The sequence below is a fragment of the Periplaneta americana genome, chromosome 4 (genome assembly GCF_040183065.1).
Source record: "Periplaneta americana isolate PAMFEO1 chromosome 4, P.americana_PAMFEO1_priV1, whole genome shotgun sequence".
In the NCBI taxonomy this organism is placed as follows: domain Eukaryota; kingdom Metazoa; phylum Arthropoda; class Insecta; order Blattodea; family Blattidae; genus Periplaneta; species Periplaneta americana.
The window spans coordinates 45,083,839-45,102,361 of record NC_091120.1 but is presented as its reverse complement, the minus strand read 5'-3'; the positions used below and the strand labels follow the sequence as shown (position 1 = coordinate 45,102,361).

Genomic DNA, 18,523 nt, shown 5'->3' with positions numbered 1-18,523 from the left:
TGATATCTTCAATAAATGTGAAGGTTGCGAACAAAACTGGTCATTTTCAAAATAACGTATTTCTCATAAAGTAGAAAAAAACTGTACTGAACCTTCATCTTACCCCAAATTGGACGATAATTTTAGTTATTTTCTGTGCATTTTATAGACAAAAATCTATTGGAAATGTGAGGGAAATTTTCACTTATTTTCGAAAGAAAGCTGTTTGACATTTATAACTGTAAAACATACACATCACTTACATTAACTGTATCATGGAGTACAGGTAATGAATATAACATTACATGGTAATTATGTAGTAAGCATTGGCCAGGTAATCTTTCAGCAGTAGACATCCAGAGCACACAGGCTCACATTACCAAATACATACAAATACTTTAATTAAATTTTGAAAACTTTCTTATGACCAGCACATCGCAAGTCCCTTTACACTCTAAGGGCAAAATATGTATCCAAGACCTCTACTGTGGAAAGATAACGGCCAGGCCCATGTTTATTACATAATCATCCGTACCATAACACTTTTACAATAATTTCAATTAAAATACATTTAGCTGAATTATGTGAATGCACATTGCATGAGAATAAAAATATGAATTGAATAGCTTATCTCCCTACATATCCTTCATCTTCATTCTACTGTATCATGGAAAAATGAGTACCAGTATATTATAACTAACTTTTACAATAATTTAAATTAGCAATAAGATATTATCACTCTTGCACACAGAAGTGGAAATGGCCGATTTTGAATGAATTTATAATTTGCAACACATACAGTGTTTTGGACACAGAAAAGTGAAAATATTGGCATTAGTATGATATGGAATGACACGGTTTTGATTGAAAATACTGATTTTACCATATTATTTCTCATGTAAATGACCGAGTTAGAATAGAAACAGTAACACATTCAGAAAGATGCCTCTCTAAACCAGTGGTTCCCAACGTTTTATGACTGACGACACACTTTACTGAACGTCCACGATATCGCGACACACTTATTTGTTTTTATTTCTTCTGAAGATGTATAAAAAAATTCCAACATATCTATGCTGGATGTATGGTAAAAGATTTCTATTATCGTTTTTGAAAAATCACCTTGGTGGGTTGCACAGAGTTTCTCTATACGTGGTCTTATGTTTGCCAGGCCAACATGTAAATTATCTTCAAGATGCAGCAGTCTGTTCAGATTGTTTAGATTTCACTATTTTCATGATAGGAAATGCTGATTCACACAAGTATGACGTTGAAAACGGCAGTTTTAAACGTCTTTTTTACATTATTCGGTACCATCGACTGATTTGACAAAACATTTCCGCATATAAGACACTCAGGATTTTGTTTATATTCATCTCCACGCCACGTAAAACCATACTGCAAGTATTCACCACTATATTTAAGAAACGCAGTACGTTTTTGTGAACCCTAAAGAGAATTTTCGCTCACATTATTTAAATTAGCACTGCTGTCATCTAACACAGAACTTGATTCAGATTGTCTTTTTCGAATTAAAAATTTGTCCATGATGAAATCTAAATGAAGCACTTTTGATAAAATAGTGGCGCTATCACCCTTTCACACGTATGTAAATAAATAAATAAATAAATAAATAAATAAATATATATATATATATTTTTTTTTCAGTAAATACAAAAATATTCTTTGTTCTTAACTTCTATGATAAAATGTCTAGCTTTCATTAATCAGGTAATCTTGTCGTACTTTAATTTTTATTGTAATTGTAATTGTAAATTTATTATTAATTGTAATTTTATTGTTCATATTATAGTTGTAATCCCCTGGTAGAGGGGCAGAGAAGGCCTGACGGCCTTATCTCTACCAGGTTAAATAAATAAATACTAATACTAAATACTATATATTGTAACTGACCAATATGTTCTGACGATTATAAACTCTGTTTATTACTAAGTGGAAAGAGTAAACGAATTACTGAGCATTGTTGCAGGTGTTCACTTTCATTGGAATTATCGTATGGCAGAAAAATTAAACTGAGCATTGCTGCAGGTGTTCACGTTTCATTGGTAAAGTCTGTCTCAAAATAAAATGTACCATATCAAAAACTTCGTTGTAAATAAAAAATAGAGACTTTCTGGATGGAATAAAATTTATTTTTCAATTACAAAATTTCGCAACATACTCCATGGGGCTGCGCGACACACCGGTTGGAAACCCCTGCTTTAAACATACCAAAACCATAAAAAACTTATTTTTTGTTTTTGGTGGGAATAACCGGTTTTGTTCGCAACTTCCACAATTTCACCTGTTACTTATATTACTTGTGAGCATATTTTGAATTCATACAGAGTATGAATAACTAATACTTTCCATATGCACAACAACAAAATGTAAGACATAAAACAGCATATTTCCGAATCCACTTACTTTTCATCAGCAACAAATCGCCACAAATAGAGCTGCAAGTAATGAGTATCAACCTGAATCTGCTGCAGCCCATACCGGCTGAATGTGCGCAACCGCACACACTCAAGAAAAGTCTGTAAAGAAAATGAAGCCAAGTCATCTTTCTGTAAATTACAGGAAGAGAGTTGGAACTTTGTAGTTACTTTATAATCATATATGAAACATAACACAATGTCTCAATTCTCATCATTCATTAATCACGCTCAATATCTATCTAAAAGCATTTTAATTAAGACATCAATAGACGCAATGCAGAGTTTGTCCACTTGCGGCCAAACTGTTTGATTTTGTCGTCATTCTAATCCTGTCTGGAGTACATTCATTGCAAATGGAAAATGGTTTAATTACAGAGTTACAGAAAATTTTAATCATTTAGCATTTCCAATTTCAAATTTATTTAATACAAATTTACATTTTGTAAATATATACAAAAATATAAAATATACAGAACATTAATACAATACAGATAAATAGATAGATATATAATTTAATGTCATTCAGCACAAATACAGCCCATAGACAACATCAAAAGGTGTAATAGGTAACAGACTACAATAATACATAAGCAAAAAATAAATAAATAAAATAAATCACTGATTAACTTCATAACTCTTAGGCTTAGGAAAATGAAGAACATCACTTCGAAACTAGTCAGCCAGGTAATATTTCCTCATTTTAACACAATGAAGAGTTATAAAGCTAATCAGTGACTATTACAAGTACTAAAAGTGTATATAGAACAATGAAGAAAAAAAAAAGAATGGTGCATTTCCATCATAAAGAAAGAAATAAGTACTGGTATAGTTTTTTAACGCTGTTTCTAAGAAAACAGCTCTATGAAAAGAACTAGCTGATGAAACAATCATGTTTTTATTTACATATGCGCATATGCTAAGGTTACCATATCTTTTGCCTGAAATCTGGGGACACCGGTCAGCTCCACAGTAGGACTACAGTTGTTGTTCCTGGTTCTATTATTATTATTATTATTATTATTATTTCTTATCCTATTATTATAACGAGCCAATTGTTACTTAATTAAATTAAATTACTACAAGACTGATACACAAATGTAGGCCTATAGCGGTTCTGACACTAAATCACACATACTTTTCTGACGAATGAATGTTTTTAAAAGGCAAGCCTTATTGTAAATTCTTGACATATCATAGTAAAGTTTGTGATGACAATCAGCATAGATTGAACTGTTTTTACATATTATAATCTTGAACATTTTGAATCCACATTATGTTCATAGATGAGAAAAACAATTGCGTCCACTTTCATCCTGAAACATGTCAACTTCGGTTCATACAATTTCTTCAACAGGCCAGATGTACAGCTCATGGACTTGAAACTCTGATGGTGTTATGATATGGAACGAAAAACACCTTCTTGTAGTGCAATTCTCATGTAATTCTTGTCTGCAATAACACTTTTTAAATAGTGTACAATTTAGAACAATAATTATGATTGAGTACAGCATTTTTATATAATTTTTGTTGTCATTCCTTTTGTATCAGAAGCTCTTCCGTCACTGTCCTGACATTTTTTACGTTACATACACAAAGGCTACACTGTAAAAAAGTCGTCTTGTTTAGCGTGCGTAATAGATAGCTACCATTGGCTACCATTTCAAAATTTAAAAAAATTTTAAAAATTTTCAAAAGTTTCATCGCAAAAATTTCAAAAATTTTAACAAATTTCACGCATTCCGTTTCCATTTCCGAATATAGAACTCTTTGTTTAAATCGGAAACAAGAATGAAGTAATACAGTGTATGCATTAAAAGTGTACGAAAACTAAGAACACGGTCTTCTCACCATGTGGTGGAGAAATGTATAAACTATTAACTATTATGACTGTCACCAACCCTCATTACAATCTCTTAATATTATAATTTATAATATAAATAACCGTTAACTACCCTAATATTGACCTAAAAATACGCCTAATAAAATTAAATCGCGTTTGAAAACAGGGACAATTTGGGAAGTTTATTAGAAACTAGGGACATTCTGGGGACAGTTTTAGCTGGGGACAAAAGTATGAATTCAGGGACTGTCCCTGGGAAATGGAGATGCCTGGTAACCTTAGCATAAGCATGTCGACTACGTGTACTTCAATTATATCGAAGATATGCTGCCTTCAATACACATAATGCGTAAAATATGGTTTCCTCGAATCTGTCCATAATATTTCTGTTGGTAATAAATTCGGTAGAAACACTTTTTTTTTTACAAGGCTTAATAATGCAAAGCAATCATTTGAACTTTGAGAATTTGTCTAGATAAATCTGAAATTTGTAAACAACGAAACATATATCCAAAGTTTCTGCTTAACAGTGAACCTTGGCTTCTATTAACACAAATATTTTGACCGGACTGTGCTTCTTTATAAATAACGAAACATATACCCAAAGCTTCTCCTTAACAGTGAACCTTGGGCTTCTATTAAAACAAATATTTTGACTGGACTGTACTTCATCACTCAATAGCAAGACACACGAGAGCAGACAAAGCCTCTTTACTTAATAAAGTTCTACCAACTCCATTTGTTTACCTATTCAATTAGAACATCTGCACAGGTGGCTTCAACATGCTGGTTATATATAGCATCTCTTGATGTATGTGACTATAGACTCTGCAAGCGAACACAACTTAATATTTGTTCCGAGTGTATAGCTAGTATATCTCCAACCATGTAACATGAGTTACCTATCATGTTTTAACATTAAAATATTTGCAATTGTTCTAGATTTTAAAAATCTGAAATATGTCACTGCAGCGATTAAAAAGTTAGGGAATTCAGAGATGCTAAATCATCATCATCATCATCATCATCATCATCATCATCATCATCATCATCATCATCATCATCATAATAATATCAAGCACTGAATTACCATTCATACCATTGCTTTTTAGTTGGTTATTTAATGACGCGTATCAACTACTCGGTTATTTAACGTCAATGAGATTGTGATTGCTAGATGAAGCCGAGAATTCGCCATAGATTACCTGACATTCGCCTTACGGTTGTGGAAAATCTCGGAAAAACTCAACCAAATAATCAACCTAATCGGGAATCGAAGCTGCACCTGAGTGCAACTCCAGGTCGGCAGGCAAGTGCCTCAGCTGACTGAGCTATGCCGATGGCCATCATCATTTTAAATTTTTACTTAAAAAAATGGCCTGTTCTTCAATTGAATCGGTTATTGTTGAAAGGAACTAAGTCCACTTTTTAAAGTTTTGAGATAATCGGAAAATACTGTTTTGTGGATAATCTATCGAAGATTAAACCATCATATATCGTACACATATTTTTTATGTGTACAATATATGATGGTTTAATCTTCGATAGATTATCCACAAAACAGTGTACGATATATGATGGTTTAATCTTCGATAGATTATCCACAAAACAGTATTTTTCGATTATCTCAAAACTTTAAAAAGTGGACTTAGTTCCTTTCAACAATAACCGATTCAATTATTAAAATCCGTTATGTTAGTAATGACGAAACATTAACTAACTAACAAATCCATGCATTGTTATTAAAAATTACAAAGTAATCTTTTAAAACTATTTCCAACAACTGAATTCCCCAATAACATAATAAACATATTTCTTATACTCTGAATCCAATGCTAAAGTTGCCAATTCCTGTTATTTGTCATTGAAAGTGATATTTAAAAGTACCATTATTTTTTTTCCAAAACCTTCTATTTTATTTACTAAAGAATATTATTTTTAAACTACATAACTAAATAAATAAATAAATAAAATAAAATAAAAATAAAGATCTGCACATACAGCAACAAAATTACCCGTCGAAATTGTGACCACATATGATTTCAGTCGTTCAAAACTGAATCATCCCAGTATTAGCGCGGTATGAATTTAACAGTGAAATTGACTATGACTGGTTTAATTCATCCATGCATTTGTTCTGAACCAACATGATTTCAGGGAACAGTTTAGTAATAAATTATTTTATTTCTACAAGTTTAGAAGAAAAACTGGAAATAAAATAGTTATACATACCTAATAAGATAAAAAACCAACATTACTTATAATACGCAGAATAATAAACATATATATGATAAAAGCTGGGTATGTTGTAATGAGATATAGGGATGCTCTTTTTTGTTTTTCATGTCTCATTTTTAGTAATAACAGTGGAAGTGAAATAATATTTTCACAGTGTAAATATTGTAACGTTATTAAGTTGTACCACCATTGACATAGCTCAATTGGCTAAGGCACTTGCTTGCCAATCAGGAGTTGTGCTCAGGTATGGGTTCGATTTCAGCGTGGGCTGATTACCCGGTTGGGATTTTTCCAAGGTTTTCCCAACCGTAAGGCAAATGTTAGGTAATCAGGACGAATCCTCAGCCTCATTTCTCCAAATATCATTTCACTATCACCAATTCCATCGACACTAAATAATCTCGTAGTTGATACAGCGTTGTTAAATAATCAAGTAAAAAAATAAATAAGTTGTATCTTTCATAAAGAAAACGTAAAACAAAACCATCCAATAGAAGAAAATGGTATGCACTTTCTTGAATAATTGATTTTATAAGATGTTGTGGTTTATTTGAACTTATTTAGAATGGACAAGGTGACAATAAATTCTCTTACATTCCTGGTGTTGCCACTTGTTGATATTTTTTCTAGTTTTAAAGATGGAGAAGTATTGGAACAAGTGAAATCAAATAAGGTTTATAAGGAAAATTCTAAAATAATTAAAAATGAATAGCTGAACACGCTAGTTATTTAGTAACGCAAACTTTGGTTTTATTCATAAACTACATATAATTAATGCTATGTATTACTCTGTAAAAAGATTTATTAAATCTACATACTTAGACTTCAACAAACAAAATTTAATAACACAATCTCAAGGGAAAAAATGGAACTCTCTGCATCATAATCCACAGTTAATTCCCGATTTACCACGAAAATCGTTTGTAGCTGCATTTAGATTGGCAACAGACCATGACTGTTTGGCCAAACACCTGCATAGAATTGGAATATATCAGTCCCCTAACTGCACATTGTGTAACTCAAACCAAGAAATGGATTCGGAACCTCAAAATCTGTGCTTCAGTGGCTGGTCATGATAATATCTTTGAAAAATATTGGAGTGCAAGAGGTCAAATGACTCTATTGTCAAACGCCTGGCATTAGAAAACAACAACATATAATTGATGATTTTGTTCACTATTCTTCAAGTCCATGACTAAAATCACACTTACCTTCAGACTGATCTTGATGATTCCAGTGAGGATGGAAACTTTAGAGAATTCTACTGATGAAAAAATTTCAATTCTTTCTGAAAAGAGCTTCTGAATATTTGTCACCAGGCTGGAATCTAGTTGACTGGGAGCATAAGATGACCAGTTGGATCGATACACATGGCGAGACACACTTGCACTAATAGAAATGAAAATATGAAGACGTTATATGGTAACATAAATGGCATACATGAAATCATTAACATAGCAATGACTTGTTTATAACAAATGCTCATAACATCAAAACTAAACATTTATCAATAATTACTATAAAAAGAATTAAAAAGTTTTCCATAGTTAATAAACCATCATTAAACAGAACTTTTGCATATTTTAACCATTACCTGTGAGTTCTTCTGCTGGAGTCTGAACTTCTTTCTGCCCGCTGTCCCTCCTCATATAAGGCACCCACTTGGCTATCAACAGCAGCAATGTCTTCAACCACTCGCTTCATGACAGCACGGACTGTACGTGGCTCTATTGTATGCAGCCAGTCACGGGTTTCAACAGATTTTCTTAACATCTATAAAAAATTATATTAAATAAATTTCTGTAATATACTGTACACCATTTGTTAATGATATGGCATTGTTAGCAGAAGAGGAGATGATCCTAAGGGATGTTACTGGAGCTAAACGACAGCTGTAAACAGTATGCAAACAAGACGAAGACCATGGTTATCAGAATAAAAATAAAGAAGGTAAACATGCGAATTCGAAATGAGGCAGTAGAACAAGTGGACAGGTTCAAATACTTGGGGTGTGCAATAAGCAGTAACATAAACTGCTGCCAGGAAGTCAAAAGGAGGATAGCAATGACCAAGGAAGCTTTTAATAGAAAAAGGAGCATCTTCTATAGACCTCTGGAAAAAGAACTAAGAAAGAGACTAGTGAAGTGCTTTGTGTGGAATGTAGCATTGTATGGGGCAGAAATATGGACATTACGACGAAGTGAAGAGAAACGACTAGAAGCATTTGAAATGTGGATATGGAGAATGATGGAATGTGTGAAGTGGATAGACAGAATAAGAAACGAAGTTGTGTTGGAAAGAGTGGGTGAAGAAAGAATGATGCTGAAACGGATCAGAAAGAGGAAAATAAACTGTCTACTGAAGGATGCACTGGAAGGAATGGGTAATGGGAGAAAAGTTCGGGGCAGAAGAAGATATCAGATGATAGACGACATATGGATCATATGAAGAGACTAAAAGGAAGGCAGAAAATAGGAAAGATTGGAGAATGCTAGGTTTGCAGTGAAAGACCTGCCTTTGGACAGAAAACTATGAATGAACTGTACACAATCATCAGAAAAACATATTACTAAAATCCACAAAATTTTACACACCATAATATTTGAAACAATCGGCAATTCTCTCAAATGATGAAGGTGAAAATAATACAAAGTGTTAATTTGAAAGAAATACACCATCATCATGTGATCATATACAACTTGCCAATCTTTCTGTTGACTTTTCTACTTTTCCCCTGCTTTTCAGTGCGTATATAATCTGTATTCTCGTCTCTAATTTTTCTCCTTTGATGTAATTTTTCCTTCTGTTTTCTTCACTCTGGCATTATGATTGCAAGCAATTATTGTAAATTGATTTATCGTTCATTTCAGTTCGTAGTTTCGTCACCATCTTGTTCCCATTTTTATTAGTTTTGTAATTTGATTACATTCATTTTAGGTATCAATAGTAACGAGATGGTTATTTACCTACCCCCACTAGCTTTAATGTGAAGAATATAGATTATAAAGGGGGGGGGAAGTATCTGCCTAAAATATTGAGTCAAAAGTGGTGGGAAATTGTATGACAAGAAAAAAGAAAAAAGGTTATTGTGATAGTGTCATGTTGTGCACTTCTTTTAAAATAAACGATTACTATCTCAGCTATTATTTTAGTACAATTCATTGAAGAAAATTTAGTCAACTTAAACACAATAACTAAGGATAATGTTGCGATCAATTCCATTGCAAACAAACAAATACATAAACATACAAACCTGCGAAACACTAAGTCCCTGCATTCTCACGTAATGGTTCAGCAATTCCTGAGCTGCTGCCCTCATACTGTTGCATATTTCTGCTTCGCCGGTGAGAATTCCAGATCCATGACGATCCTCAATGTTGAACCATTCATCAGTTTGACTAAGCTGTGAAGATAATCACACGTGAACAAGATGGTGATCTATTACTTCAACTTATATTCTATACTGTAGGTTTATTAATGAGATGGTAATTAACAAGCTAGTGACTGTAGAGTTAACGAGTCTAAAAGACTACTGACATGTACTGTATTAAAGAAATAATATATGAATTCATTTTCTACAGTACAAGCATTAAATATCAAATGATGTATGTTGTAAGCAAATACTATATTTAATTACATTCATTGCGATTTTACAAAAAACTAATGGGCTCACAGTAACTGCGGACTTGTCAGTTTTATCTGTAAATAAAGGGGTTTAATTGTTTAAATTTTTAAGTATCAGATAAGAGTGCATTGCACTAAGGGTTAGGAATGCAGGTGCATTATTTACAAACGTACTTAAAAAAGATGATTTTGAAGTTACGGCTTCAAACCTTTTGTGTACTGTGGATTGGTTGAATTCTAATGTCGAGCACTCTACAATAAAATTAAGTCATTACTCTTCTCGATTGGTCTTGACTTAATTGATAGTCGTTTTCAATTTGTGCATCTCTCACTATTATGTTAATGCAGGGGTGCAGAAATTTTATTTAATTTGAGGAGCCAGTAAGGATCCCACCGACCTGATTCCTGTCAATAATCGAGTTGCTACATGGCATTTCTAGAAGAAGAAGAAGAAGAAGAAGAAGAAGAAGAAGAAGAAGAAGAAGAAGAAGAAGAAGAAGGAGGAGGAGGAGAAGGAGAAGGAGAAGAAGAAGAAGAAGAAGAAGAATGTATTTATTTGCATTAAAAAGATACATTAAGAAACGATTATATACATAAAACAGAAATACAAATTAAGGAATTTACCCCTGTATGAGCAAGCACTCGTGGTTGGGAGTAAACTGACCTGTAGATAAGCAGAAAGAAGAAGACAAAATAAACAAATTAATATAAGCAATAAAATAGCACAGATTACAACAACAATGTCTTTCTGGATATGTCTGCTAAATTTAACAACGTTTCAGGAATGTGATTGTTGTCCAATGCTCAAGCTATTGACAACGAAGCAATCTCCCACGGTGTAAGGAGTAAGGAATATAAAAAAACACAATGTATGTTTGAAAGTAGAAATATATTTCACGCACTCACGCATGCACAAACAGATATATAATATTATTTTTACACCATAGCTTCACTTTATTACAAAATTCTTCCTGTACCGGTATACACTTTCTGTATTCTTTAATAAAAGCATAACAGATATAACAACTTAAGTATTTTAATTTAACTCTTCCCAGGCCTACATATTCGTATATGAGTGGTTTGTTTTGTTTAAGGAAGTTTTCAAATCAGGCATATTGATGCGGTGTTGCATCAGAGCATATAGAGTTGCTTTCATTTTGGTTATAACCAGTCATATGCAGTGGCGATCTTAACAAATTTATTAACTTAATTCATCAACCAATTGAGTTACAGTCACTTACAGGGAATGTGAAACAGATTTCGAAAGCCAGTAAGATTCTATATATATATTTCACAGATAATAAGTCTGGATCCAACTCTTACAGTATAGGAGAGGAAAGCACTTAAAAACAATAATGCTAATAAATTTCACAAATGCATTATTAAAGCCTATAATAAATGTTATTGTATTGTATTTAAAATAAAACAGTTTAGATATTATGTAGCTGATACTAGTATTTACTGTTCAAAGCTTTATAATTACCTAATACATCTCATTAACATTTTTGATGATTTAAATGTTTAGAAACAGTAATACCGATGTAAACTTTACAACAAATTAATTTCTCATTACCCTGTTTTAGCTAACATAAGTATGATTAAATTTAAACTGAAAATTAAAGAAATTATTAAGGAAACTTAACATAGTATTAGATAATTAACTGGTAAATAATAGTCTTATATTATTACACTTGTGAATATTGGTTATAAACATTTTCAATTGTGATTGTTCTTTATCTTATAGGCTTTTGTTTTTGTAATCTGTGCTATTTTATTGCTTACATTAATTTGTTTATTTTGTCTTCTTCTTTCTGCTTATCTACAGGTCAGTTTACTCCCAACCACAAGCGCTTGCTCATACAGGGGTAAATTCCTTAATTAGTATTTCTGTTTTTCACAAAACAAAACTACTTCACATACAATAACAAATATTACACACAAACCGAAAGCTTACACATGAGATCACCCATTTCCATCATACTAGAAGAAATATTCTTACACCACATAGAACAGACATACATATTAAACAAAGACGACAACACCAACAAACACGCAGACAACATCATATATTGGCACAGATACGTAGATGACATACTAATACTATACAAAGGAAACAAAAGACAGATCCAAAACCTGCATCAACACATAAACAAAATACACCCAAAGCACATTAGAAATTGAAAACAACAAATCCATAAATTTTCTAGACATCACAATAACAAAAGTAGACAACAAACGCACATTCAAAGTATACAGAAAACCCACAACAACAACACACATACACAACACATCCAACCACCCCACACAACACAAACAAGCTGCATTTCGAACAATGGTACACAGACTACTCAACATACCAATAAACCAACAGGATTACAAAGAACTAAACACAATCAAATACATAGCATAAGAAAACGGATACAACCCTAACATAATAGACAACATAATACGTAAGACAAAACAAAACCACAAAAAACAGAAGAATACAACACAAACACAAGAACACAAAAAATACATCACACTAACATACGAAAACAAAAACACACATAAAATTGCAACCTCATTCAAGAAATTAAACTACAACATCGCATACAGAACAAATAATACTCTACAAAAACATATCGACACACAAACAACACAAACAAACAAATACAACCACAAAGGCGTATACAAACTCAAATGTAATACCTGCAACAACTTCTACATAGGACAGACAGGCATATCATTTCAAACACGTTACAAAGAACACATCACAGCCACAACAAAATTACAAAACATCTCCACATATGCAGAACACATCACAAATGCCAACCACACCTACAGAGACATCAACACATCCAACACATCCAACCAAAAAGCCAGAAACTCAACACACTAGAACAATATGAAATATACAGACACACGAAAACACACCCCAACGATATTCTCAACACACAACTCAATTTCAAAACACATACACTCTTTGACTCTACACTACGAACGCACCCACACAGGAAACAAGAGGCGCCAAGACTAACAACGACCAGTTCCGAAGATGACCGAAAATAGGTCGAAACATGTTAACAAGGTACGTTAAAATTTAACACAAGAAAGTTCATATCATACATATTCCGAAGTGATACAGTATTAAAAGTTGTGTAATCAAGATGTATATAATAGTTTCTTAATGTATCTTTTTAATGTAAATAAATAAAGAAATAAATTCTTCTTCTTCTTCTTCTTGAAATGCCATGTAGCAACTTGATTATTGACAAGAATCATGTTGGTGGGATTCTTAGTGGCTCCTCAAATTAAATAAAATTTATAGTGAGAGATGCACAAATTGAAGATGACTATCAATTAAGTCAAGACCAATCGAGAAGAGTAAATGACTTAATTGTAGAGTGCTCGATTCAACCAATCCACATTACACAAAAGGATTGAAGCCATAGCTTCAAAATCATCTTTTTTAAGTATGTTTGTAAATAATGCACCTGCATTCCTATCCTTTAGTGTAATATACTCTTATCTAATATTTTAAAAATTTAATTGATTAAACCCCCTTATTTACAGATAAAACTGACAAGACCACACCAGGGTCTCATATCGATAGAGAAGCTAAATTTGAGTGCATATGTATGTGTGTACATAATAAAATTGTCCAATTCTAAATGAACTTACCAAATAGTGAACACTTGATGTCTCAAACTCTAGACACATTTTTGAGAGCAGAAGTAGTAAAGCTGGAGGTGATTTTGAATCGCCAGAGTCACAGAATCCTCTTGCTGTTGCTGTCAGATGATGTAGGAAGCCAACGACCAGATCTTCGCGAACATTATCTATGCAGAATGCTTCACGGAAGTGAGGTTTCAAACCAAATGTAAGGTCTGACTGAGCAAAAACCTGTCAAATTTTAATTAAATAAATATAAATTATGTGTCATGTAGTTATGTCCCTCTATTTATAAAAGAGCTATTCTAAATTAGTTACCAAAAAGTAATACTGCATTTAATAATCCATATTGAGTAAAATGTTCATATTATGTGCGATAATAGTTTTTTTTAATTATATAATATTATGTGAAATCAATCAATCTTCTTAATGTATCCAGCTCTTTGCTGACAACATAAAGTCCACTATCGTCCACTGTAGTCTATTCAGTTGTTTTTCACGAGAAATGAGGGGTATTTTGATTGGTGTTCATTATGTGAAATAATGGAAGTAGATGTTGTAACTTATAACTAGGGTTTTACCATTGTAATAATTATATAATCAAAAGTGATATAATAATTAACACAACTATCGTTTCTTAATATGTTTGTTTTTAAGGGGTTAGGTACAGCTTACAGCAGTAAAAGTTTGGAAACATTCAACATTTTTTTCCTCCATTACTGTATCTTGTACGATAATGAAAATTAGTTTGTGTAAAAAAATTATTTATATATATATTTTTTTTTCAAAATTAAGTTCACTGTGTAGTGATGAAGCGTTTCCCACATAACTAAAAAACTATTCAACATTCTGTGATGAAACTTTTTGTGTGTATTTATGCATGTCATATCTATAATATGATGCACGATCACTTCTCTGCCTTTGATAGATTGTCTGATAAAAATAAATTCATTGAGAGAATGGTCAAATATCAGTATTTTCTTCTAACACAAAATAAAAAAAAAATTATTTATTAAGGAATGTAGTTGAAAACATGAGTTTCAGCAATAAAATAAAAGAGACAGAACATGAAAAATTTAACAAGTTTATGAGTTATGAGGGAAACGCTTCATCACTGCACAGTGAACTGCCACGATTTTGAATTTGCAAAATATAAATAATTCTTTTTAAATTGTAAAAATATTTTTTTTCATATAGCAGAAGGACAGTGTTTTACACATACCAATTTTAATTATTGTACAAGATACAGTAATGGAGGGAAAAAAATGTTGAATATTTCCAAAAATTTTACTGCTGTAAGCTGTACCTAACCCCTTAAAACTTGTTTCGTTGTAAATTTTTCAATTGTATATGCTAATATTTTCGCACTTGTTCCAATGTACAATATTAAAGTCACGTCGCTGTTATTTCTGGCGTGGCTCCGCCTCTTTGCTTACGTCCTGGTAAGAGTATGCTCTATAAAGAGTAGGTACATATAATCGTTCGCCATTTTAGTTCTTTCATTGCCAGTTGCGGTTAGCAGACGACGCTATTTTCCGCACCGTTAAACATTATCACGTCGTAGCACCTATGATAATCGCATTGTAAATTTTAGGTTTGATAGATAAATATCTAAGGAAAGCATAGAAAAAATTCGAAATCAAAATGTTTTTTGGGAAGGGAGAAAAAATTACTAACTTCGAAGTGTCATGTTCAAAATAGACATTGGCACCTTCAAAAGTTTTTCTATTTTTAACTTTAGATGGGCGTCAAAGTGAGAGAAATGTTTAGAAAGAATTACTTTTAAAAGTGATTCCTATTCGAAATCTGTACCGTACTAATTTCCCAGTTACTGGGAGTAACATATGCGCGGACCTCAGTTTGCAGAGTAACAACTTAGGTCTGTTAGAACTGTGGATTCTCATTCTTGCCCCCCTTTGGCGGGGCAAGTGGGGTGGTCACCCCAGGCCCCGTGCTTTGTGGGACTCGCTGCCGGAAAAAAATTCAATCTGTCGATTACGTTCTTGTTATAATGTTTAATGTGAGAAACTTAAAAATAAATAGCTAAGTGAATGTTGAGATAGCTTTTGTATACCTAACAAAATCAATTGTTGACTATAATGTTTAATGTATGTGGATCAAATATTGCACTGTTTGTTGAAGGTTTAATTACCAGAGTATCCAGCTGCATGGCTCTAAGTCAATTGTTACCCTTGATTCTATTATTATTATTATTATTATTATTGTTATTATTATTATTTTAAAGAAATACACCTAAAAGAGCGCGGAATTAAAATTTGTACTGTTGTAAATTCTCGTCTGCTTGCCGCAAACAACAAGGAAAGAACGAAAATGGCGGACGATTATACCCAGTATCTATAGAGCCTTAGGAAGTCCATGACGAAATCAACAGCGAATGACAAGACGCACATGTTTAAATGTAGCCAACTTGCAACATGATTGGCTGCCGGAAATAAGAGCAACGGGACTATAGATATTGAATCCATGCCTGAAGATGCCAATTGGCGAAAATATTTGCAATGTATGTTATTAGCTACATTAACAAATTATTATATGCCATAATATTTGTTTTGTTTAAAATCTTGATAAGTCATTTTGACGGAAATATATTATAAAATCATAACTTATTGCCAATGCGAGATATAGGATTTTGAAATTGGGTCCATCTTTTCGACAGTTTATAGCAGTTACACAATTTAAAAAATCAGGAGTTTCTATACAACCATTTATGTTCGTTATCATTTAATATTTATTTCATTACAACACAAACGAATTACATTCCTATAAATGTAACTTAACTACTGCCTATGTTTAAAACACATAACTTACCAATAAATCTTGTAGTACGCCCTTAACTTTTTCAACAGTAGCTAAAACCAGAGAAGTAAGCAATTCTGATAGACTGGTGGAACTATCTCCATCTTGATTAATGAGTTTAGGAGCAGCTAAGCTCTGCCTCACTTGTGTTAGTGTATCAGAAAAGTGCGTCTTCAGGGTTTGAAGATGATAACGACATTGTCTTCGACCAGCTCGTAACACAATCTCTGTTCCCGTCCTTCAAAATGCAGAAAATATTACTAGAATTGTTACACGAAACAAAACATTCTTCTTTTGTTATCGATTATGCTCAGACTTTATATTTCTAATAACCAGGGAAAGGATTTATATGTAAATACATATTTACTTATAAAGCTAATATAATTTATATTTTGCATTATCTTTATGTTTCACAATGTGTAGGGTTGAAAAATCCTACTTTTATTTTCCATATTTTTCCATATTTTAGAGTTTAGTACATATTTTCGTTAATTTCCATATATTTTCCATATTTCATATAAAACAGTCCATATTATATTAGGTTTAACAATAAAACAAAACAAAATTCCATTAACTTTTAAAAATACATTTCAACAATAGAGATTTAAACACATGTTCAGTAATCCCTTTAACATCAGAGTTATTTGAAAATTAGCAGTCCTATCAACAATGGGAAAGTAAGTTACAAAACTGTATTAATTTAATTTAAAATTTTTAACAGACTTCAGTTGTGCAGCTCAACAGTTAAATGCCAGTCAGAGTACACATAGGTTCAGTTTTGTAAATCATACTATAAAGACGGTAAATATGCCAAAAGTACGTCATTCAGTCAATTTAAAATCAAAACTAACAAGTTACATTTCAGAATTTACAGAAGATGGTTTATCAACTGACAATAAAATATTATTTTGTAATTTGTGTCAGTGTGCAGTATCATCTACACAAAAGTTCCTGGTGCAACAACACATTACAACTAGTAAACATCAGGCCAACAAACAACTAAATTCCAAGCAGAGACAATTGTTTTTAACACAACCAACAACATCGAATGTAAGATCTGAGTTTAACATCGACCTGTGCCGTTCTCTCATCTCTGCTGATATTCCTCTCTACAAACTAAAGAATAAGGTCTTCAGGGAATTCCTTGAAAAATATACTCAACATACAATCCCGGATGAGTCAACACTTAGGAAGACGTATGCTCCATCCATCTACGATGAGACAATACAGAAGATAAGAGATGAAATTAAAGATAGTTCAATTTGGGTTTCCATTGATGAGACTCCCGACAAAGAAGGTAGACTTGTTGGTAATGTAGTTATCGGTTTGTTAAGTGAACAATATTCTGAACGAATTCTTTTACATTGTGATGTTCTAGAAAAGTGCAATAACAAAACTATAGTTAAACTGTTCAACGAAGCTATGGGTATCCTGTGGCCAAAGGGTATTATGTACGATAATGTGTTATTCTTTATTAGCGATGCTGCCCCTTATATGGTCAAAGCTGGACAAGCATTATCTGTTGTATATCCTAAATTGACTCATTTTACTTGTGTGGCGCATGCATTTCATCGTGTGGCAGAAGTGGTCAGAGACAATTTCCCTAAAGTAGATTTGTTGATTTCATCAGTGAAAAAAGTATTTCTCAAAGCTCCCAGTAGAGTTAACGTGTTGAAAGAAATGTACCCTGAAATTCCATTGCCACCAAAGCCAATTTTAACTAGATGGGGTACATGGCTAGAAGCAGTTGAATATTATGCCGAACATATAGACTCTATTAACAATGTTCTCCTTGCATTGGACTCTGAAGATGCAGTCTCAATTGATACTGCGAAAACAGTTACCTGTGACATAAGTGTGAAGAATGACTTAGCTCACATTCAGCATACATTTTCATGCATCATAAAAACGCTCAAAAGTCTCCAAAATAGGC

General features: G+C 32.5%; 1 protein-coding gene across 1 annotated transcript in view; it reads right to left on the bottom strand.

Annotated features, from left to right (window-relative positions):
* Positions 1 to 18,523, bottom strand: part of Vps51 (vacuolar protein sorting 51) — a 43,023-nt gene that overhangs the window by 3,405 nt on the left and 21,095 nt on the right. Inside the window, exons 9-14 of the mRNA XM_069823278.1 lie at positions 16,603 to 16,828; positions 13,783 to 14,004; positions 9,752 to 9,901; positions 8,093 to 8,271; positions 7,710 to 7,887; positions 2,407 to 2,519 (exon numbers count right to left, since the gene is read on the bottom strand). Of these exons, the coding sequence (XP_069679379.1) occupies positions 2,407 to 2,519; positions 7,710 to 7,887; positions 8,093 to 8,271; positions 9,752 to 9,901; positions 13,783 to 14,004; positions 16,603 to 16,828 (1,068 nt within the window). The remainder of the gene's footprint in view (positions 1 to 2,406; positions 2,520 to 7,709; positions 7,888 to 8,092; positions 8,272 to 9,751; positions 9,902 to 13,782; positions 14,005 to 16,602; positions 16,829 to 18,523) is intronic.